Here is a 24,463-nt window from a genome sequence, read left to right as displayed (position 1 = left end):
TCCCAGCATCAGGGTCTTTTCCAATGAGTCAACTCTTCGCATGAGGTGGCCAAAGTACTGGAGTTTCAGCTTCAGCATCAATCCTTCCAATGAACATCCAGGACTGATCTCCTTTAGGATGGACTGGTTGGATCTCCTTGCAGTCCAAGGGACTCTCAAGAGTCTTCTGCAACACCACAGTTCAAAAGCAACAATTTTTCGGCGCTCAGCTTTCTTCACAGTCCGACTCTCACATCCATACATGACCACTGGAAAAACCAGAGCCTTGATTAGATGGATCTTTGTTGGTACAGGAATGCCTCTGCTTTTTAGTATGCTATCTAGGTTGGCCATAACTTTCCTTACAAGGAGTAAGAGTCTTTTAATTTCATGGCTGTAATCACCATCTGCAGTGATTCTGGAGCCAAAAAAATAGTCTGACACTGTTTCTACTGTTTCCCCATCTATTTCCCATGAAGTGATGGGACCAGATGCCATGATCTTAGTTTTCTGAATGTTGAGCTTTAAGCCAACTTTTTCACTCTCCTCTTTCACTTTCATCAAGAGGCATTTTAGTTCCTCTTCACTTTCTGCCATAAGGGTGGTGTCATCTGCATATCTGAGGTTATTGATATTTCTCCTGGCAATCTTGATTTCAGCTTGTGCTTCTTCCAGCCCAGTATTTCTCATGATGTACTCTGCATATAAGTCAAATAAGCAGGGTGACAACATACAGCCTTGACGTACTCCTTTTCCTATTTGGAACCAGGTTGTTGTTCCATGTCCAGTTCTAACTGTTGCTTCCTGACCTGCATACAGGTTTCTCAAGAGGCAGGTCAGGTGGTCTGGTATTCCCATCTCTTTTGGAATTTTCCACAGTTTATTGTGACCATGGACTGTAACCTGCCAGAATTCTCCATCCATGGGATTCTCCAGGCAAGAGTACTGGAGTGGGTTACCATTTCCTTCTTCAGGGAATCTTCCCAACCCAGGGATTAAACGCAGGTCTCCAGGATTGTTGGCAGTCGCTTTACCATCTGAGCCACCAGGGACGTGAGTCTCCCAGAGAAACCTCACTGCTCCATTTTCTCCCAGTTCTGTAATGATGGCTCTTTTACAGAGCAGGTTGATTCCCTGTGTTGAGACCATAAACACACTGAAGAAACCCTATACTGTTAAGCCTAGTACAGTTAACATTGTCAAAAAATATACCCAGTTTTTTCCCTTTTGTAATGGTGGTAAAACATTCATAACATAAAATTTACCATCTTAATCATTAACTATACAAGAGAATGATGTTAAATATAATGTTGTCCAACCATCACTACCATCCTTCTCCAGATTTCTTTTCATCTTAAAAAACTGAAACTATATATCTACCAAACAATAATTCCCCATTTCCCTTTCCCCCAGCTCCTGGCAATTACCATTCTACATTCTGTCCTTAAAAAATTGACTAAGTACCTTATGTAAGGGGAATCACACACTATTTCTCTTTTTATGACTGGTTTTACTTCACTTAGCATAACATCCTCATGATTCATCCATGTTTCAGGTTATGTCAGAATTATCTCTTTAAGGTTGACTAATACTACATTCCTGGAGAAGGAAATGGTAACCCGCTCCAGTATTCTTGCCTGGAGAGTCCCATGGACAGAGGAGCCTGGTAGGCTCCAAAGAGTCAGACACGACTGAGCAACTTCACTATCACTAATACTACATTGTATGTGTATACCATATTTTGCTTAACCATTCATTAATTGATGGACACGTGGATAGCTTCTGCATTTTATCTACTGTGGATAACACTACGAACATGGGTATACAAAATCTATCCAATCTTAAAGAACAAGATGGCATTTCAATCCATTGCCTGATATAGATGTATGCCACATAGACAAAAATCTAGAGTGGAAGTGCAGAAAGAAAATGAAAAAGATGCCTTATTTCATTATTTGTGTGTGTGTGTGAAAGTCAGTCAGTCGTGTCCGACTCTTGTGACCCCATGAGTTATACAGTACATGGAATTCTCCAGGCCAGAATACTGAAGTGGGTCCCTTCTCCAAGGTATCTTCCCAACCCAGGGATCAAACCCAGGTCTCCCACATTGCAGGCAGATTCTTTACCAGCTGAGCCACCAGGGATAGCATGTCTAATTTCTCTTCTCTCTTGACAGCCTCCAAATCCAGACCATCAAAACTTTTCATGCCTCTTAGTATAATTTCCTTATTAATGGCCTCTTGCCTTTTGCCCTGGAGTCTCCAATTCATGGATGAACTATTTCCCTTATCTTCCACTTCAAAACTCATTTTACATTCTGCTTTCACCAAACTCGGTTTTTCTGTCTTAAATGCTTTACTTTCTGTTAGCCCAAAAAGAAAAAAAAAAGGAGGGGGGAAGCATATGTTTTGTTAAAATATTCCTCAAAGGTTTCTAAAGTACTCACTGAATTATTAAAGTAACTATGAATCAGCAATAATGTGTTCTGTTTTAAAAAGCAAAAATTCAGAGAATACATACATAAAAACTAGAGTATTACAAACAAAATTGCAAACTATCCCTCCACAATACCTAATAATAGTAAGTTTCTTTTAATTTTCCTCATTTCAGAGAAGACACTGAAAATGTCCTCATAATGTTGAGAAACACTGAAAATGATCAAAGATTAGGAAGGGGAAAAAAAAAACCACGTTTTTTTCCAGTCTGGGGTTAGACTAGAAAAGAGAATATGAACTGAGGTAGAAATTACTAGGCAGACAGTGTAGAACTCTAAGACCTCAGTCTTGTTTTCAGTAAACATCCCACTCCATTGTCCTGAATTCCTGGAATGTATCTTTAGTCTGATAAATTATCAGCACTCAGATCCAGGGAAGGGTAGTAATTAACATCTGTTTCATATTGAGTTCAGTTCAGTTGCTCAGTCCTGTCCGACTCTTGGCGACCCCATGGACTGCCCCATGCCAGGCCTCCCTGTCCATCACCAACTCCTGGAGCTTGCTCAAACTTATGTCCATTGAGTGGGTGATGCCATCCAACAATCTCATCCTCTGTCATCCCCTTTTCCTCCCACCTTCAATCTTTCCCAGCATCAGGGTCTTTTCAAATGACTCAATGCTTCAAATCAGGTGGTCAAAGTATTGGAGTTTCAGCTTCAACATGAGTCCTTCTAATGAATATTCAGGACTGATTTCCTTTAGGATGGACTGGATGGATCTCCTTGCAGCCCAAGGGACTCTCAAGAGTCTTCTCCAACACCACAGTTCAAAAGCATCAATTCTTCAGCGCTCAGCTTTCTTTATAGTCCAACTCTCACATCCATACATGACTACTGGAAAAACCATAGCCTTGACTAGACGGACCTTTGTTGGCAAAGGCATGTCTCTGCTTTTTAGTATGCTATCTAGGTAGGTCATAAGTTTTCTTCCAAGGAGTAAGTGTCTTTTAATTTCATGGCTGCAGTCACCATCTGCAGTGATTCTGGAGCCGAAAAAACTAGTCTGTCACTGTTTCCACTGTTTCCCCATCTATTTGCCATGAAGTGATGGGAATGGATGCCATGATCTTAGTTTTCTGAATGTTGAGCTTTAAGCCAACTTTTTCACTCTCTCCTTCACTTTCATCAAGAGGCTCTTTAGTTCTTCACTTTCTGCCGTAACGGTGGTGTCATCTGCCTATCTGAGGTTATTGATATTTCTCCCAGCAATCTTGATTCCAGCTTGTGCTTCATCCAGCCCAGCATTTCACATGATATACTCTGCATACAAGTTATATAAGCAAGGTGACAATATACAGCCTTATGTACTCCTTTCCTGATTTGGAACTAGTGTGTTGTTCCATGTCCAGTTCTAACTGTTGCTTCTTGACCTGCATACAGATTTCTCAGGAGGCAGGTCAGGTGGTCTGGTATTCCCACCTTTTGAAGAATTTTCTACAGTTTGTTGGGATCCACACAGCCAAAGACTTTGGCGTAGTCAATAAAGCAGAAGTAGATGTTTTCTGGAACTCTCTTGCTTTTTCAATGATCCAACGGATGTTGGCAATGTTATCTGGTTCTTCTGCCTTTTCTACATCCAGCTTGAACATCTGGAAGTTCACAGTTTATGTACTATTGAAGCCTGGCTTGGAGAATCTTGAGCATTACTTTGCTAGCGAGTGAGATAAGTACAACTGTGTGGTAGTTTGACCATTTTTTGGCACTAACTTTCTTTGGGATTGGAATGAAAACTGACCTTTTCCAGTCCTGTGGCCACTGCTGAGTTTTCCAAATTTGCTGGCATATTGAGTGCAGCACTTTCACAGCATCATCTTTTAGGATTTGAAATAGCTCAACTCAAATTCCATCACCTCCAATAGCTTTGTTCATAGTGATGCTTCCTAAGGCCCACCTGACTTCGTATTCCAGGATGTCTGGCTCTAAGTGAGTGATCACACCATCATGTGTGTGTTATGTATGTTAAGTATCTTGACCTTTAAATTGACTGGTTAGAAATAATGTGACTTAAGGAAGGATATAAAAACGGCTGTAAGTCCCACCTTGGGGGGACTCTTTACTCTCAGTGTCTATGCTGAAAACTTTGTACTTTTCTCCTCTTTAATAAATCCTATTTGCTTGCTACCATAAGTGTTTGCATGTTTGTAGATTCCATTCTTCAGCTCCATGGACAAGAACTCAGATTCCCGTCTCAGAACTACAAATAGCCTTAAAATGTATGGCTATATTACAAATGTACCCTCCTATCAATCTACATATCTTAAGGGTAGCCCTCTGATATAACTCAGAAAGCAAAAGAGGCATAATAGGACACCAATCTTGTCTTGGGGCAGGTGCTAATTGTAAACACAAAGATGTAAGGACTATTTGACATATAAGCAGACACACTGGTCAACACTATTTGCTGTCATCCTGTGAAAGAAAGCAAAAATTAACAGGTAGCAACTACTAAAAAATGGCTTCCCAGGTGGCTCAGCAGTAAAGAATCCACCTGAGAAGGCAGGAGACATGGGAGGTGTGAGTTTGATCCCTGGGTCAGGAAGATTCCCCTGGAGGTGGAAATGGCACCCACGCCAATATTCTTCAGCTTCCCCCAATATTCTTTTTTGTTTGTTTTTTTTTCCTCCAATATTCTTAGGCTTCCCTTGTAGCTCAGTCAGTAAAGAACCTGCCTGCAATGCAGGAGACCCGGGTTCAATTCCTGGATCAGGAAGATCCCCTGGAGAAGGGAAATGGCAACCCACTCCAGTATTCTTGCCTGGAGAAGCCCATGGACAGAGGAGCCTGGCAGGCTACAGTCCATGTGGTCGCAAGAGTCAGATACAACTTAGCTGCAAAACCACCACTGGTATTCTTCCCTGGAGAAATCCATGGAGAGAGGAGCCTGAAGGGTTAGAGTCCATAACATCACAAAAAGTCAGACATGAACAAGTGCCTGACTATGCACACACAGCTACTAAAGTACACTTGGTTGTTCTGTAGATAAATAAAGCATTTCTTCATTGACTTTATGTGCTACAACCTTTGGCTAAGATGGTTTGCAGCAGAACACATAGAACTCCAAAAAAGAGGCTGCCTATTCTGCAACTCAGAACTGGCAAAGAAAAAAGGAAAAGGGTTTTACCATACTAAAAAAAGTATTTAGTTCAGACTATTCAATAACCTGTGTAAGAAACAATAAGCCAAGTGAAGGGTAGACTTTTGTCTTGATAAAGTAGGGTGACAGGATTCTTCAAAGAACACAAATCTCATCTCTGAGGGATTTTAAAGATTTTAAAGATAAAAGTGCCTAAAGCCAGATTTAACAAGATCAAATTAATAAGATTTCAGTTCGGTTCAGTCATGTCCAACTCTTTGCGACCCAATGAATCACATCACGCCAGGCCTCCCTGTCCATCACCAACTCCCAGAGTTTACTCATACTCATGCCCATCGAGTTGGTGATGCCATCCAGCCAGCTCATCCTCTGTTGTCCCCTTCTCCTCCTGCCCCCAATCCCTCCCAGCATCAGGGTCTTTTCCAATGAGTCAACTCTTCACATGAGGTGGTCAAAGTATTGGAGTTTCAGCTTCAGCATCAGTCCTTCCAATGAACACCCAGGACTGATCTCCTTTAGGATAGACTGGTTGGATCTCCTTGATTCCTTCAACTCCTGATTTGCACTTTGCCTTAATATTCTGGGCTTCCCTGGTGGCTCAATGATAAAGAATTCACCTGCCAATGCAGGAGACGTGGGTTCTATCCCAGGGTAGGGAAGATCCCTTGGAGAAGGAAATGGCAACTTACCTCAGTATTCTTGCCTGGGAAATCCCATGGACAGAGGAGCCTAACAGGCTACACAGCCCATGGGGTTGCAAAAGAGTTGGACACAATTCAGTGACTAAACAACAACAATTTAATATTGTAGGTATAAAACAGATTGTAAACAAAATCCAGGAAGGCAGCAAGAAAAAAAGTCATTTCTATAACACTGATTATGCAATATGTCCCAGAACACTTTCCAAAGATAATCAGAGGAACTTTAGCATCAGATGAAACCCAAGAGTCCACAAGACAATGATCAGAAGAAGCAAATTATAATTGAGAAACTTTCGGAACTGTAACTACTGCATCAGAATTTAATTATTCAAGTCAGTAACTTCAGTAACACCCCTAACTCTCTGCCTTGGAAGAAAAAAGGTAATTTCAGAAATAAGTAGAATTCACTCTCATTCTTTATGCACTTAAATTACCTTAAAAAAATTTAGTCACCTCTTGGCAGTTCTTGCTGGAGATGACTGCTATTATAAAAAGTCATTTCCCCAAGCTGATTTTCCACATTTTCTCTGTCTCTTCTGTACACACATTCATTTCATAAACTTGGAAAATGCTTATTAAGACAGAGAGAGCAGAATATTGTGACATGAGTAGAAAATCTATCCCCCAACAAAAGAAAAGTGAATCCTACTTGAAAAAAAAGGCTCATAGTTAATCATTATTAATAATCACTGTGTCATCCTCAATAAAATTACTTGACATTTCAATTTTAGTAACCTTTCTCCACAGGCCTTAAAAATTTTCCTACTTTATTAGCTAAATATACTTTAAGACATTCTTTAGTAAAACTAAGTAGTGATAAATTCACAAGTGTGATAAAGTGTGAATTCATCATCATAAAACTGTGAAAGAAAGCAGATTTCTACCAATAAAAGTTAACTGAGAAAGTTTAGTGAAAATCCTCAACAAAAAAGAGTATTACATTAGTGCATTAACAACACATTTCTGTGTGTAACTACCATGTAATATTTTCTTATAATTTCAACTGAAAACCTTCCTAGTCAATAATTTCTAGGACTATAGTTTGGCTATACTATATTATGAAATCTGCATATTATGTTATTTACAAACTTAAAAAAGAGACAAATGACTGGTATTTGTTCTTTAGACAAAAAAAAAAAGTTTAACTCATGCTTAGATGATAATTTCTCAAACTACACATGGATTTTATTCTAAATTCCATTAGGTTCCCAAAGCAGCTGGTCATTTGCACCCATTATAATGTCAACCTGGTGAGGTTTTTGTACAATACTCTCTCTACAAACTGGCTAGACTTTCCATTACCATAATTTTGCATACTGCATACCAACATAGAAAATCACTGTTGTCCTTTTAAGCTGATAGAAACATTTTCAGCTTAAGAAATCCAAAACGATTATAAACAAATTTTTCCTCAATTACTGAATTCACTTCTCTAGAATCAAATGTAAAATTTCCCTTGGTGATCAAGACTAAAATATCTAAGTACAAGAAGTGTGGTTTTTCTATAATCTCCTCAACAAGAAAAATATAAGAGAATGCATCTGCCAACTTTAACATGGAGTAAAATTAACAAATTGATCAAAACTACATTACCATATGTCTGCTTAAATAATGAACAAAAAAAGACAATCCTGAAGTCCCATTCCCCCTATGGTTGTGTAGCTAAGTGCAAGAACAGGGGAAACATTTATAAAGCTAAGATTCTGCTCACAGTTCTACCTCCCCAAAATCTGAACCGCTGAAAACAAATCTTTTTTCTTACTGTTAATAAGATAATTTCATGTTGCACTGTGCTTTCTTTAATAAACAGTAATACAGGATAAATTAAAATGACAAAAACATAGAAAAGTCAAAATGATGCCAATTAGCACAACGGGAGCAGGTTTATCTAAGATTCAAAAACCAATTTAAAAGATGGGCTTTCAAGAATCCACACTCTTCTAAGTGAATGCCTTAATCGTTCAGTTTATTTCTTATGGGACTTGAGATCTGCTTGTCAACACACATTCTTTTCAGGCTTTCCAAGATTTCCAGTAGCTAATTTTTACCAGAAAGTCTATTTAATGGCAGCCAATTTGCAAACATCAAATTTAAGAGTACAGCTTCAGGAAAACAAGAAAGAAATTAAAGTTCACTTCAAGTATTTATACGGGCATAGACTGAACAGACTACTTAAGAAAAAATTGACACCAAGGGCTTCATTTTGCCATTACTCATGTGCTACATGCACTAGTTTTCATGCTACTTAATCAAGAGACAGACATAAAGAGTCTATCATTTAAAGTACACAAATTCATTACTTCTTTGTGTAAGTTTGACATTTTGGCTCATGGCACATATTTGTAAAGTAAGTACGCATTCCACTAAAAGGGCAAAGAACAAAGAAACTAGAATAAATTAGCTTTCTTTTAAGTTTCTATTTTCACAAAACAAGAAAACAACTTAAGTGGATGCTTGTAATGTAGGACGGCTAGGGTCACTTTTATCATCACTAGAGCCTTAAATTCCTTCAAAGTAATAGGAAGAATCCTTATTATCTGATAAGCAGTTATTCAGAACTTAATGCTGTAACTGATTTCAACAACTACAGCACGAACAAACCACCTCGGTGGTAGTTTAGCCCCTAAATTCTGTCCAACTCTTGCAACCCCATGGACTGTAGCCTGCCAGGCTCCTCTGTCCATGGGATTCTCTAGGCAAGAATATTGGAGTGGGTTGCCATTTCCTTCTCCAAGGGATCTTTCTGACCCAGGAATCAAACCTGGGTCTCCAGCATTGCAGGCAGATTCTTTAACGACAGAGAGATGAGGGAAGCCCATCTCAGCACCAACAAAGGCACCTTAAATAGCAGATAATGTCTTACTACCTAACATTTAATCACAAAGACAAAAATAACACCTTCTGTTATGTACACAGAAAATTCAATATAAACTCTTCAGTAAATACAGGCATTTTGTCCTAGATTCATGGAAAATAAAAGGTCCAATAAGAAATAAAAGAAATTATTCAATCTCATATGCTTACTATAGTTACAAATAAATTTTAGTAAAGTGTCTTCACTCAAAACTATTTTTCAAGGAAAGTTACCAGTTGTTTCAATTTTTCTTTTTTTGAGCATAGAATTTCCTTGTTCTTAAAGCTTTATATTTAATAGTTTTGTAAGAAAATATAATAACAACAGTTATAAATATTAAAGATTTATCCAAAAAATTACTCTCTCCTATTATTGATGGCAATGAAGGCTGGGGAGAGAAATCAATGCTGTACGGTTTTTTCAAAAACAATTTAAAATAAATATAACAAAAATCCGATTAGAGAAAATAATTTTCAGCTCTTCTAACAAATAGTTAAGTCGCTCAGTCAGATACTTTCTATTCAAATAACCCCACACACCCACACATTTTATATACAAAGACGATGATGAGCTAAATTTGACCATGTACAGTGTTCCAAGCACTGTGCTCCATATGCACTGCACTTACCGCAATTTTGTAGTTAAGCAATGAAATATAGCAATTCTATCTGGCAAGTACAAGCATTTAACCCTGTTTTACACATGAGGACACAAGTCATTCAAAGCTACACTGTTAATCAGTGACAGAGCCAGAATTCAAACCCAGGCAGTCTGGCTCCACACCTTATCGTGCAGTGTGCATGAGGTATACACGGCATGTGGCACAACGCCCGACACCCAGCAGGTACTCAATAAAAGTGGAGCTACATTGCCGTACTCTTTATCTCTTCTTTACTTACTCTGTGATAATTCGGGATTGCCTTTCAGATTCATCATCTTTGGAATTGAAGGGCCATACACATCCACATCTAACAAACCAACAGCCTTCGACTGTAAGAAAACAGAATTTACCATAAGATTTCCCCACTCTTCATCAGAGATAAAGTGCACAGCAACAATAAGTCTAACTACAGAGAAGCTAATTTGTAAAATATTTCTAAATCATAACCTAAACTTTTAAAGCAACAGTGAGGTAAAAGAACATAAACTGCCCAGTGTAAATATTTTTTGTTGGTTTCCTAATCTCTTCCAGTTAACTGACCAAAGAAATCCACTGCACACACTTTAAACACTGTGGTTCAGATCTCCCATACAGTCACAAACAGACTAAGATTTTTTTTATCTGAGAACTAACAAATTACATGCACACAATGTTAAAATAATGGTTTACAACAGCAAACATAACCCCAGGAAGATGGAGCATTAACTTTTGGAAAGACTATCTAACACACCAAAGAATACAAAATAAGGGGAGAAAATCATGGAAACAAGACCATAATTAAAGCAAGTGAGGAATTCTGATGCAAATCTGGCATGGAAATGCTAATGAGGATAGTGGCAGACATAATACAGAGGCAACCTCTTATGTGCAAGTCACAGTAGAACACCCAACGTCTTCCAGAGAATTCATAAACAACCAAAACTGTTTTCTTTGATGATTTATGCAGCTGCCCAAGAGCAGAATATCTGACTGGTCTCTTCACTAGCTGACAGTTAATCAGCAGATTAACAAAGAAAGAGAAACAAAATTCACTATCTCTAAATAGGTCTTTTTTTCTTCTCCCCCCACCACCTCCCTGCTCTTTCTCCTTTCACAGATTAAATCAATTTGTTACTGGTTTTTCTCATATACAAGCAAACAGAATGCTAATTCTAACACGTGCTTTTGAGTTCTGTTTCCCCAGGACATACAACTCATCCGGTTCTCTCCCTGTATGCTGGAAAGATAAAATTCTTTACAACTCTCAAAACTTTTTAACACTAAACAATCTCTCATTTTCTGTTATCTACCTATTTCCAGACACAAAATTACTTTTTAAACCTGTCTGGTTCCTATAAATAGACAAAATAAGGTACATTCAAATTTATGCCCCTAACTTTAACTCAAATGGCAGTTCTAAGAAAATCATTTAATGTCCCTCTGTGACTCACAGAAGCTAAAGGACTCAAGATTACTATCTATCTCTCAGTTTACTGTAAAATACATGAAAAAGGAGGAAGAATACATTACCTTTAATAGAATGGTGATATATAAAAACTGGGTTTAATACTTTAAAAACTCATTTTGAGTGTTAGTTTCTAGCTTTCTCATCAAAAGTAGGTATAACACCACCTTACAGAGTTACTATGAGGAGTCAATGAGAACTGTAAATAAAATCCTTAGCAGAGTGCCAGGACCCAGAAGGAATTCAAGTGGTAGGAAGAAATAATCAGGAAAAGTCTAGGAGGTTCTTTGGGTGATTTAGCATGGCATGTGTTTAGAGATTCTGATTTCTCCACAGAGCTGGCTGTGGAAGTCTAGTTTATCCAGGTTCTTAACATAATATTTCTGATTAACCTTCTTTCGTCCTTCCCTCTCCTCCTACCTTCCCTGTGTCCCTCTCTCCCTTTCACTTTCCTCTCTTCCTACTGGTCTTTGTACCTTTCTCTCCTCTGTTTCCTTTTTGATGTATATAAGCACCGGTACTAAATTCAGGTCAGTCAGTAGCTTTAAAAAGGTAGAACATTCAACGAGAATTTCTGACCCAATTTAACTCCTTTTCAAACCACAAACAAAAGAATTCAGGTGAATTGAAAATAGGAGTAAATTCAATATGGATAAAAAGATTTTCAAACCTAACAAACGTGGATAACTTAACTATTGTCTATGGGTCTGCTAATATTACAACTATCACCTCTTTTCCATATCTTTTCCATGACACCTATAAAACTAAATGCTATCATAAAATAATAATAATGCCAATTAAAACAAAAAACATTCTAAGATTCTTTGTCCTTGCTCTCATTTATTTTAACATTGCTTTCAAAGTAACTTGAAAGGGTTAGGTCCCAGGTTTCAAATTAATCTTCTAAAAATACCTGTCAAGTAAAATAACTTAGTTTTCTAAGTTTATGTTTTCATGAAACAAGAAAACAACTAAGTGGGTGCCTGCAATATAAGATTGCCAGCTCAATTTTATCATCACTAGATCTTTAAGTTTCCTTCTGTTAGGTAGGAATAGGGAAAAGGAGTCCAGAATGGCGGTGGCTAAAAGACCTGGAAGGGAAAAGCCCGCGAAAATAGAACAAAGGAAGGTCCGAGGACCGGAGTGAGAACCTCAGGTAAAACAAACAACACTCCTGGCTGGTCCAATTTATATAAGACAGGCCCAGGGACAGAGAAACATACAAAAAGAGGAGCCAAAGCCCTCTTCTCTCTCTCCCCCGTGTGATGGGGCGTTCTTCTCTTCACGTTTTTGGGTCGACGTGCTCTCACGCCTCGAAGATGGATTTTCTTGCTATTATCTAAATAAAATAGAGCTGTAACACTGAGCCGTAACACTGATTTATTTAAGAGCTACAACACGGTCCGTTTGAGACTTGAGAGCTATAAACACGGTCTGTCCTCCGAGAGCTGTGACCCGCCAAAGGGGCTTTAATGTCCGTCACTCCAAATTTTTGTTGTGACGAGACAAAGAACCGAGGAGCATACACTCACCTGACACTTCAAAATGTTAGGAAGAATCTATTTATCATCTATCTGTCCTGTCTTCTAGAAGAAAACTATGCTTGTCTACAAGTGAGCCCTTGGCATCATGGGTTAAAACAAAATTGAAGACCTGCTCTAAAATTTGCTGTGGTAGGAATGGATTTTGCATATATACCTAGATATCTGCTAGTATACATTATCACGTAAGAATAAAGAGGGTAGGGAGGGAGATCACAAGAAGCTAATTTCTTCTGCATCCTAGAGGATGGAACTAAGAATAATGGAAAATCCTCTACAAGTCTCTACTGACTAACTAAATTTAGTACTAATGCTTACATATATCAAAAAGGAAACAGAGAAGCAAAGGTATTGAGACGGGAAGGAAGAGGGCAGGACATAACTGTTAAAAGAATGACACAACCATGAAAAACAACAGGATAAGACCAAAACAGGTTAGAACATACTAGGCTCAAGATGGAGGAAGATTCGACTTCCAGTAGACCTTGAGCCACACTATATGCCCACTGTAATATATTTGCATATGCTAAATATACACCCACAGGTGCCATGACAGTTCAGAAGCCAATTAAAAAAGGCCTAAAAGGGGGGAAAGTTATGACCAACCTAGATAGCATATTAAAAGGCAGAAACATTACTTCGCCAACAGAGATCCATCTAGTCAAGGCTATGGTTTTTCCAGTGGTCATGTGTGGATGTGAGAGTTGGACTGTAAAGAAAGCTAAGCGCCGAAAAATTGATGCTTTTGAACTGTGGTGTTGGAGAAGACTCTTCAGAGTCCCTTGGACTGGAAGGAGATCCAGCCAGTCCATCCTAAAGGAGATCAATGCTAGCTGTTCATTGGAAGGACTGATGTGGAAGCTGAAACTCCAATACTTTGGCCACCTCATGCGAAGAGTTGACTCATTGGAAAAGACCCTGATGCTGGGGCGGATTGGGGGCAGGAGAAGAAGGGGACAACAGAGGATGAGATGGCTGGATGGCATCACCAACTCGATGGACACTGAGCTTGAGTAAACTCCAGGAGTTGGTGATAGACAGGGAGGCCTGGCGTGCTGTGATTCATCGGGTTGCAAAGAGTTGGACACAACTGAGCGACTGAACTGAACTGAACTGAAAAGTGAGGGGTGCCCCATCTCCTGAAAATCCCCACTCCTTCTCTAAGATGGTTAGACTATTCCTGCTACTCCTTGTTTGTTGTTTAGTTGCTAAATCCTCTCAGACTCTGCAACCACAGGGACTACAGCCCAAGGGGCTCCTCTGTCAGTGGGATTTTCCATGCAAGGATACTGGAGTGGGTTACCATTTCTTTCTCCAGGGGACGTTCCTGAGCCAGAGATCAAACCCCTGTCTCCTGCATTGGCAGGCGGATTCTCTACCTCTGAGCCACCATGGAAGCCCATAAAAACTAAATTACGTAGACCACTACCTACCAGCCACAGCCAAGGTCTGCTCTCACTTTTCAACAGGACTCCATGCCCTGGGGTCAGCTCTTACCTTCTAAGAAGAGAGAGAGAGAGAGAGAGAGAGAGAGAGAGTGTGTGTGTGTGTGTGTGTGTGTGTATTAGTAGATCAGTCATGTTGGACTCTTTGAGATCCCATGGACAGTAGCCCACCAGGTTCCTCTGCCCATGGGATTCTCCAGGGGAGTAGGTACCCTGGGGTCAGCTTTTACCTTCTAAAAAGAATGTGTGTGTGTGTGTGTGTGTGTGTGTGTATTAGTAGATCAGTCATGTCAGACTCTTTGAGATCCCATGGACAGTAGCCCACCAGGTTCCTCTGCCCATGGGATTCTCCAGGGGAGTAGGTACCCTGGGGTCAGCTCTTACCTTCTAAAAAGAATGTGTGTGTGTGTGTGTGTGTGTGTGTATTAGTAGATCAGTCATGTCAGACTCTTTGAGATCCCATGGACAGTAGCCCACCAGGTTCCTCTGCCCATGGGGTTCTCCAGGGGAGTAGGTAGCCATTCCCTTCGATCTTCCCGACCTAGGGATCAAACCTGGATCTCCCGCATCACAGGCAGATTCTTTACCATCTGAGCCACCAGGGAAGCCCCTCAAAAGTGTATCTCTCTAAATGAACCTGCTTTCATTTTACTATGGCTAGCTCTTGAACTCTTTTCTGCATAAGGTCAAGGACCCTCAACTGGCAGCCCATCCCAGGTACTCAGTCAAGACCTGGGACATGACCATCCTCTCATACCCCATTTTTCCTGCAATATACAATGGTCAGTAGGAGGAGAGGAAAGAGAAAGAGGGGCACAGGGAAGCAGGAAGGAAAGGATGGAGGAAAGTTAATCAACAATGTTGTACTAAGAAACTCTATAAACTAGGCTTCCACAGCCAGCTCTGTGGACAAATCAGAATCTCTAAAAACATGCCATCCTAAATCACCCAAAGAAACACCCAGACTTTCCCTGATTATACCCCCCTCAACACCTGAATTCCTGCTGGGTGCCAGGCACTTTAAAGATTTTATTTACAGTTCTCATTGACTCCTCATGGCAACCGTGTAAAGTGGTATTATACCTACGTTTGATGAGGAAGCAAGAAACTAACATTCCAAATGATTTTTTTTAAACTATTTCCTCCTTAGAATGAAGCTGAATGGAAAATTGAACACAAAAATACCAACCACATAAAACTCCACCGTAACTTGAACATGACCTATCTACAGAAGACTTAGATTAAAAAACAGGAGTCAGCACGATTCTCCCGACAGGGCCAAATAATATAAAATATTTTAAGCCTTGTGGACCATTTGATCCGAAACTATTGAACAGTGCCACTGTAGCACCAAAGCAACTATAAACAACATGCGAACACAAATGAGCATGGCTCTGTACCATACTTCATTTACAAAAACAGACAGGATTTAGTCCACAGGTCACAGTTTGCCAACAGTGATTTTAAAAATAAACTTTTTCATGACAAAGTTATTCAGCTGCCCAACAACCTAATTTTGGTGAAGCCAAGAGCAGGCAGAACACAGTCATCCCTTTGGTGTCAGAGGAGCTATCTCAGTAAAGATTTACTTCCTCATCCTTAATTGGCTAGTTTTAAAAAATAATAAGGCGGACACATTTTAGGCTGTTTCATTGGAACTTAGTATGTCTTGTTTTGATTTTATAAAATGCAAATAAATCAGTGTTCATTAAATAGAAACTCCAAAGCCTGTATTAATTAAAGTATACTGTACTTTGATTGTGGCACAGCTACCAACCTGATAAAATTACTACAGCTACAAAAATCAGCTGAAACATATCTTCAAGTCTAGAATTCAATAATATGCAAAAGATGCAAAATAAACTTTGTTTTTCAAAATTTACACCACTATTTTTCAATAGGCTCCTATTTTAAGTCACTGTAGGAAAATAAATGAGTAAGGTAGAGGTTACAAATAAATATATGCGGCTGATTGTTCAACTAAGTTTTATGATGCCTTTCCGCCTCATTCCTCCTAAAATAATTATATTTAGTCAAGAAAGGTCCAATTAAGATTTCTTTCATTTCAGTCAAGCCCAAGAGAATAATCACTACAAAAGCCTCATCAAATACACAACAGATGAAGAAAATGATTATTAGCAAAAAAAAACCTTGTAAATGCACCGTTGTAAGGTGGGCTTTCCAGGTGGTTCAGTGGTAAAGAACCTGCCTGCCAAGCAGGAGACGTGAGCTTGCTGCCTAGTTCAGGAAGATCCCCTGCAGAAGGAAATGGCAACTCACTCCAGCATTCCTGCCTAGGAAATCTAATGGACAGAGGAGCCTGATGGACTACAGTCCATGGGGTCACAAAAGAACTGAACACGACTTAGTGGCTAAACAACAACTATTGTCAAGTAGAACTGCCATCATAAACTTAACCTAATATGTTGGTACCTAATATTATACTCTTTCTCTGACTCTCCTGCAGTACTCAAACTCTAGCAGACAACAAAAACACTACAGATAAAACCCCAAGATACTACTTAGATTTTTGTATTTGTTTCTTTATAATTCACAATACCCTGTGAGAGCTAGACAAGGTGGCAGAATTATTCAGAGTGATTATAATGTTTCATTACCGCTGCATGAAAGCTGGAATTTGAGAGCCTACAAGTCCCGTTTTTTTATGTGTGTTGGATTTCAAAGCCTCCAGCAACAAATGTGATAGTGCTTTGTTCTTCCAACAGAATTATTACTAAAGAAGACTGCAAAGCTTCATGATGTTCTTTTTATCCATGACATCTGCTAATAGACCCCATCAAAACAACATCTTAGAGTGGTCTACCTGATTATTTGTAAGTAAACATTCATTTAAGATTAAGACCTACTCAAAAGTGTCCTTTCCATAGAGGTATCCAGTTAAGAATCCCATGATTATCTACACATTATATTACATTTAACCTTGGACTAGAATTTGGGATTTATTCAATTTGAAGCTTAGTCAAGCCTCTTTTTCCTCTCTCTGTTAAGCTTTAAGTCAAGCTGTCATTCAAAGAATTTAAATCTCTTAGTAGAGAAAAATGCTTCTTATCTTGTTCTTGTTGTTCAGTCACTGTCGTGTCCAACTCTTTGCAACCCCATAGACTGCAGCCCGCCAGGGTCCTCTGACCTCGACCATTTCCTACAGTCTGCTCAAATTCATGTCCATTGAGTCAGTGATGCTATCTAGTCATCTCATCCTCTGCCGCCCTCTTCTCTTTCTGCCTTCAATCTTTTCCAGCATCAGGGCCTATTCTAATGGGTTGGCACTTCACGTGAGGTAGCCAACATACTGGAGCTTCAACTTCAGCAGCAGTCCTTGAAATGAATATTCCGAATTGTTTTCCATTAGGACTGACTGGTGTGATCTCCTTGCACATTCTCAAGAGTCTTGAGACTCGAGGGATTCTCAAGAGTCTTCTCCAGCACCACAATTTGAAAGCTTCAGTTCTTCGGTGCTCATCCTTCTCTATGGTTCAACTCTCACATCCATATATGACTACTGGAAAAACCATAGATTTGACTAAACGGACCTTTGCTGGCAAAGTGATGTCTCTGCTTTTTAATATGCCGTCTAGGTTTGTCATAGCTTTCCTTCCAAGGAGCAACTGTCTTTTAATTTCATGGCTACAGTCACCAACTACAGGGATATTGGAGCCCAAGAAAATAAAATCTGTCACTGCTTCCACTTTTTCCCATCTATAAGCCATGAAGTGATGGATGCCATGATCTTAGGATTTTTCATGTTGAGTTTCAAAAGCTTTTTCACTCTTCTCTTTCACCCTCATCAAAAGGCTCTTTAGTTTCTCTTTACTTTCTGCCATTAGAGTGGTATCACATCTGCATAACAGAGGTTGTTGACATTTCTCCAGCAATCTTGATTCCAGCCTGTGATTCATCCAGCCCAGCACTTCACATGAAGTATTCTGTATAGAAGTTAAATAATATACAGTGACAATATACAGCTTTGACGTACTCCTTTCCCAATTTGGAACCAGTCAATTGGTTCATGTCCAATTCTAACTGTTGCTTCTTGTCCTACATACAGGTTTCTCAAGAGACAGGTAAGGTGGTCTGGTATTCCCGCTCTTGAAGAATTTTTCCACAGTTTGTTGTGATCCACAGTCAAAAGCTTTAGCACAGTCAATGAAGCAGAGATAGATGTTTTTCTGGAATTCTCTTGCTTTCTCTATGATCCAAAAAATGCTGACAAATTGATCTCTGGCTCTTATGCCTTTTCTAAACCCAGCTTGCACATCTGGAATTTTTCAGTTCATGTACTGCTAAAGCCGAGCTTGAAGGATTATGAGCATAACCTTACTAGTATGTGAAATGAATGCAATTGTATGGTAGTTTGAACATTCTTTGACATTGCCCTTCTTTGGGACTGGAATGAAAACTGACCTTTTCCAGTCCTGTGACCACTGCTGAGTTTTCCAGATTTGCTGGCATATTGAGTGCAGCAATTAAACAGCATCAACTTTTAGGATTTTAAATAGCTCAGCTGGAATCCCATCAGCTAGCTTTATTTGTAGTAATGCTCCCTCAGGCCCACTTGACTTCACACTCTGGGATATCTGGCTCTAGGTTAGTGACCACACCATCATAGTTATCCAGGTCATTAAGACCTTTTGTATATAGTTCTTCTGTATGTTCTTGCCACTTCTTAATCTCTTCTACCTCTGTTAGGTCCTTACCGTTTCTGTCCTTTATCATGCCCATTCTTGCACGAAATGTTCCCTTGATATCTCCAATTTTCTTGAAGAGATCTCTAGTCTTTCCCATTCTATTGTTTTCCTCTACTTCTTTGCACTGTTCATTGAAGAAGGCCTTATCTCTCCTTGCTATTCTTTGGAACTGTGCATTCAGTTGGATATAACCTTTCCCTCTCTCCCTTGCCTTCCACTTCTCTTCTTTCTTTAGCTATTGAGGAGTAAAGCCTCCTCAGACAACAATTTCCCCTTCTTGCCTTTCTTTTTTGGGGGATGGTTTTGGTCACTGCCTCCTGTACAATGTTACGAACCTCCATCCACAGTTATTCAGGCACTCTGTCTACCAGATCTAATCCCTTGAATCTAGTTGTCACTTCCACTGTATAATCATAAGGGATTTGATTTAGATCATACCTGAATCATCTAATGGTTTTCCCTGCTTTCTTCAATTTAAGCCTGAATTTTGTAATAAGGAACCAATTATCTGAGCCACAGTCAGTTCCAGGTCTTGCTTTTGCTGACTGTATAGAGCTTCACCATCTTTGGCTGCAAAGAACATAATCAATCTGATTTTGGTATTGACCATTTGTTGGTGTCCATGTGTAGAGTCGTCTCTTGTGTTGTTGGAAAAGAATTTGCCATGACCAGTGCATTTTCTTGGCAAAACTCTGTTAGCCTTTGCCCTGCTTCATTTTGTACTCCAAGGCCAAACTTATCTGTTACTCCAGGTATCTCTTGACTTTCTACTTCTGCATTGCAATACCCTATGATGAAAAGGATATCTTTTTTGAGTGTTAGTTCTAGAAGATGTTGGAGGTCTTCATAGAAATGGTCAGCTTCAGCTTCTTTGACATTAGCGGTTAGGGCACAGACATGGATTACTGTTATGTTGAATGATTTGCCTTGGAAACAAACTGAGATCATGCTGTTGTTTTTGAGGTTGCACCCAAGTGCTGCATTTCAGACTCTTTTGTTGACTATGAGAGCTACTCCATTTCTTCTAAGGAATTCTTGCCCACAGAAGTAGATACAATGGTCATCTGAATTAAATTCGCCCATTCTCATCCACTTTAGCTCACTGATTCCTAAGACGTCAATGTTTAATCTTGCCTTCTCTTGCTTGACCAAGTCCAACTTACCTGGATTAATGGACCTAACATTCCAGGTTCTTATGCAGTATCTTTCTTTACAGTATCAGATTTTACTTTCACCACCAGACACATCCACAACTAAGCATCATTTCCCCTTTGGCCAAGCTGCTTCATTCTTTCTGGAGCTATTAGTAATTGCCCTCCACCCTTCCCCAGTAGCATATTGGATACTTCTGACTTGGGTGGGGGTGGAAGGGATGCTCATCTTTCAGTGTCATAGCTTTTTGCCTTTTTATACTGTTCATGGGGTTCTCCAGGCAAGAATACTGGAGTAGTTTGCCATTCCCTCTTCCAGTGGACCATGTTTTGTCACAACTCTCCATCATGACCTGTCTGCCTTTGGTGGCCCTGTATGGCATTACTCATAGCTTCACTGAGTTATGCAAGTTCCTTCCCCACAACAAGGCTGTGATCCATGAAGAGGTTCTTAATTCTTAGTTAACATTAAATAACTTTGTCCAACCATTACTACTTCTGACACTCAAAGTGATAAGAGAACAATTTCCTACTATATTTATCAAAGGACTGTCTAAATCTTCAAGTTCAACCAAGAAAGAAAGAGGAACAAGGGCAACATAAAGGGAAAAGTTCACATGGCTAGACAGAGGGCAGAGATGAGCTCGTGAAAAGGACAAAAGAATCTCAAATGATGAACTGTTTATAAACAAGCTAGAAATGGAAGAGCATCAAATTAAAGACTATTTAAGATTAAAAACAAAACAAAACCAAAAAACACCAAAAGAGATCATCTTAATCTTCTGACTGCTTTTTAGCCAAGAAGAAACCAGTCCAGGGATGTCATAGCTGGGTCTAGCTTCCAAGTCTCTTTCCAACATACAATAAGGTCTAATTACTAACACTCACTCACCACTCCTCTTTCTTTTCTTCCCCTCTCATCTCTTCCCCTACTATTTTTCCCCTTTCACTCCATTCCAGACATACGGCCCCTGGCAGTGTATTGAACACACCAGATTTGCCCCTGGAGAAGGAAATGGCAACCCACTCCAGTATTCTCGCCTGGAGAATCCCATAGACGGAGGAGCCTGGTGGGCTACAGCCCACAGGGTTGCAAAGAGTCAGACACAACTGAGCGACTTCACTTTCACTTTCACTTTAGGACTTCTGTAGTTGTTATTTCTTCAGTGAAGAATGCATACCTCCAGGGATCTACCTTTTTCTGTCACTTTCTTCAAGTCTCAATTCAAACATCACTATATGGTGAGGTCTTCACTGGGCACACGCTGTTTAAAACTACAACTCCCTCATCGTTACATAGCATATGTCCTTTCCCCATCGTGTTTTTTCTTTCTTCTTAGCACCTATATAAATATTTAACTTACTATATATTTACTTATTTATCTTGTTTATTTGTCTCACCCACTAGAATACTAATTTCATTAGGGTAAAGAATTTTGTATGTTTTATTCACTACTGTAAATAGAATCTAGAACAGTGAGCAGTCATGGAGATACTCTGTGCTATCTCAAGAAATTTTGATTCAGTAGGTCTGGGCCAGAGTTCAACAAACTGCATTTGTAACACTCTCAGGTATAAGATGACCACAATGTGAAAAACAGTAATTTGGATAGTATGGAAAGCAAAGATGAAAATTTGCTCTAAGGCCCATGCCTTGGGATCAACAGGATCAGGGTAACAGTCACCTACAGTAAACAACAGGAACAATGAAGAGTGTTCTTTTTCTTTTTTTAACTATAAGATAGTAGTTTACATTCTGCCATATGGGTAAATAGTCACATGGCATGGGACAAATGTATATAAAAAATTATTGTTTATCTAAAATTCAAATTTAATTTAGTGAGCATATTTTTATTTTCTAAATCTAGTAACCCTACTCCAGCCTCTTCTCAACAGGGCAGTCAGAATGATTCAGAGTTGAAACATAAGTCAGATGATGTCTACTCAAAACCCTTCACTGACACCCCTTCCTACATTTCATCCATGAAAAGCCAAAGTCCCTACAGCTCACCAGACACCACATAATCTATTCAGTTTCTCATACCCTTGCCTTCCAGTCCTGTTAACTTTCATCACCTGTTAACTTCAGTCCACTTTTACTCCAGAAGCCAAAGTGATGTTTTTACTACTCAGTGAACATAAGCTAGACATGGCCCCATGTATTAGCCTTTGAACTGGCTTTCCCTTTTGTCTGACACAATCTTCCCACAGATGTCACACAGATTACACTCTCATCTTCAAGTTTCTGCTCAAATGTCACGTTTTCATTGGGACCTACTCTATTTTGAAGTGCAAACGAAACCCACCCTCACATAAGCACTTTCTCTCCCCCTTATCTTAGACTACTTTTATCACTTTCCAATATGCAATTTACTTACTTATGATGTCTAATATCTATTTATTGTCAACTCCATAAGGCTAAGGATATCCCCAAGAACCTAAAATAGCAATAGTAAAATAAATATTCATTGAGTGAATGGGTGGATGAATGAATGAATAAACCTCCAGTGTTCCTCTACATAGTATCAGGATTGGTTACTTGATCCCTTGAGATCTAACACTCTAGGAGTTCATGAAATTCCCTCTCCTAATACCTCTACACTAATAGTTTAAGTTAGAGAATTCAAAATTAACTAATGCAGGTAGAGTTTAAAATATCTAGTATTTAAAAAAGGGGGGATCATACATTTCCTTGCAGTCTATTCTTAACCACCACTTTTTTCCAAGAAAATCCAATGTTATCTTCATTTTTCTACTGATCTCAACTCCAGAAAAATGGGACTTCATAGAAGAAAATCTAGTGCAAATACTGGTTATAGTGGGCTGCTGTAAAATACATGTATATATATATGATAAGAATATACTATCTTTAAAAAAAAAAAGCACACTATCTAAATTTTTTAAAACTAAACCCACAATATAGTGTGAAAGGGCTCATTAAAAAGAAGGCAATTTTTATACCTGTTCACTACGAAGATTAGGTTCAATCCAGAGTTTTAAACATAAAAAGGCTGTTTTTCTTTTTAACATAAAAAACATAGAAGAGTGTGTGTGTGTGTGTGTGTGTGCGTGTGTGTGTGTGTGTGTGTGTGTGGAGTTCCTTTCCAGAGTACACACACACACACCACAGAGACAGGCAACATCTTATCTTCTTTAACAAAAAGTAATTGCCTTAAGTTCTACATTTTCATCTAGCAAGTAACAGAGAAAGTAAATTAGGAATAAAACAACTAAGATTAAGAAAAACCTTGCATCTTTGGTCTTTATAGTTAAAGAAAAAAAGTATCGATGCTTTTAGTAGAGTCTTCAAAATCAGAGAAAAATTAGGAAGCCTTCTATCACCATGGTAATACAGATGCAGAAAAAGATACTTCTAGATACTAACGTCTAAAAATAATAATCATCTTATCTGCGACACCAACCAGCCACTTTTTTGACAGAATCTAAGCCTACAGAACTACAAACCTAACCAAATAAGAACCTTCTTTCCCAAATCAGATAAGGTACTGCAGCAAAAGCACTGAAAACCAACATCAATTCCTTCAAAATGTCCTTAACTAAACTGCAATGCAGGGAAGAGCATTTACAATTCTGAGAGCAGCTCTTGCAAAGAAAAGCAATGCAGCAATGCAGGAATCAGATGTAAACAGAGCACCTGATCACCCTCCAGATTCAAAATCATAGGAGCCAAGCAGCTGGTTTTACAACCCATGTCTTCATGTGTCCTCTGCTCTCCTTTCACCAATTGTTTCAACACTGCCCTACCAAGGATTTAGGGTCCTCCTTATTCCTCAAGGAGATGAGATGGAAACAAACTACTGAGAAGAAAAAAATTGAGAGAGAAGACAGGAATTGGTGAGAGCCAAGTCAGGGAGGATGGGGAGAATAATTAAGAAAAAGAAAAAAGACAGACTGTTACTGTGAGAAAGATCTGGATAACTTCTTATTGTATGCAATCAGATCACGAAATTCAAAGGATGTGGAACAGTTCTGCCACCAATATGTTATAAACTAAATGAAACTAAGGAAAAATATTATTGAATGTAAAATTTGGATAACTGTTCTCTTTCTAACCCATAATCAAATGCAGCAACTTCCATTCCATTCCAAAGAGAGAAAATGAATTTCTGGCAACACGCTGCACTTTACCAAAAGAAATTTATAAGGTAGGCCAAAGAGTGCTGAGGAGGAAACACATAGCTTCTTTAGAGCTATTCAAAACAAAATCGCTATTGCTTCTAATGGGAAATTTCAAAGTAAGTTGCGCATAACGCTTTCCACCTAAAACTATAAAGGGGAAAAGCTGTCTGGGGCTTTTTACCTTCTGAAAATTACCTTATAAAACAATATTTTTATTTTATTGTTTGGTAAGTGTGGTTCATGTACCTGTGTG

At 39.0% G+C, this 24,463-nt stretch overlaps 1 protein-coding gene across 3 annotated transcripts in view; it reads right to left on the bottom strand.

Moving 5' to 3' along the window:
* NUBPL (nucleotide binding protein like) overlaps nt 1–24,463 on the bottom strand; it is a 225,120-nt gene that overhangs the window by 168,790 nt on the left and 31,867 nt on the right. For all 3 annotated transcript variants that reach the window (XM_043922088.1, XM_043922089.1, XM_043922090.1), the window contains exon 4: nt 10,022–10,112. In XM_043922088.1, coding sequence (XP_043778023.1) covers nt 10,022–10,112 — 91 coding nt within the window. The remainder of the gene's footprint in view (nt 1–10,021; nt 10,113–24,463) is intronic.

The sequence above is a fragment of the Cervus elaphus genome, chromosome 13 (assembly GCF_910594005.1).
Source record: "Cervus elaphus chromosome 13, mCerEla1.1, whole genome shotgun sequence".
Lineage (NCBI taxonomy): Eukaryota > Metazoa > Chordata > Mammalia > Artiodactyla > Cervidae > Cervus > Cervus elaphus.
The sequence above is the reverse complement of the archived record's forward strand: the minus strand, read 5'-3'. Positions and strand labels throughout refer to the sequence as shown.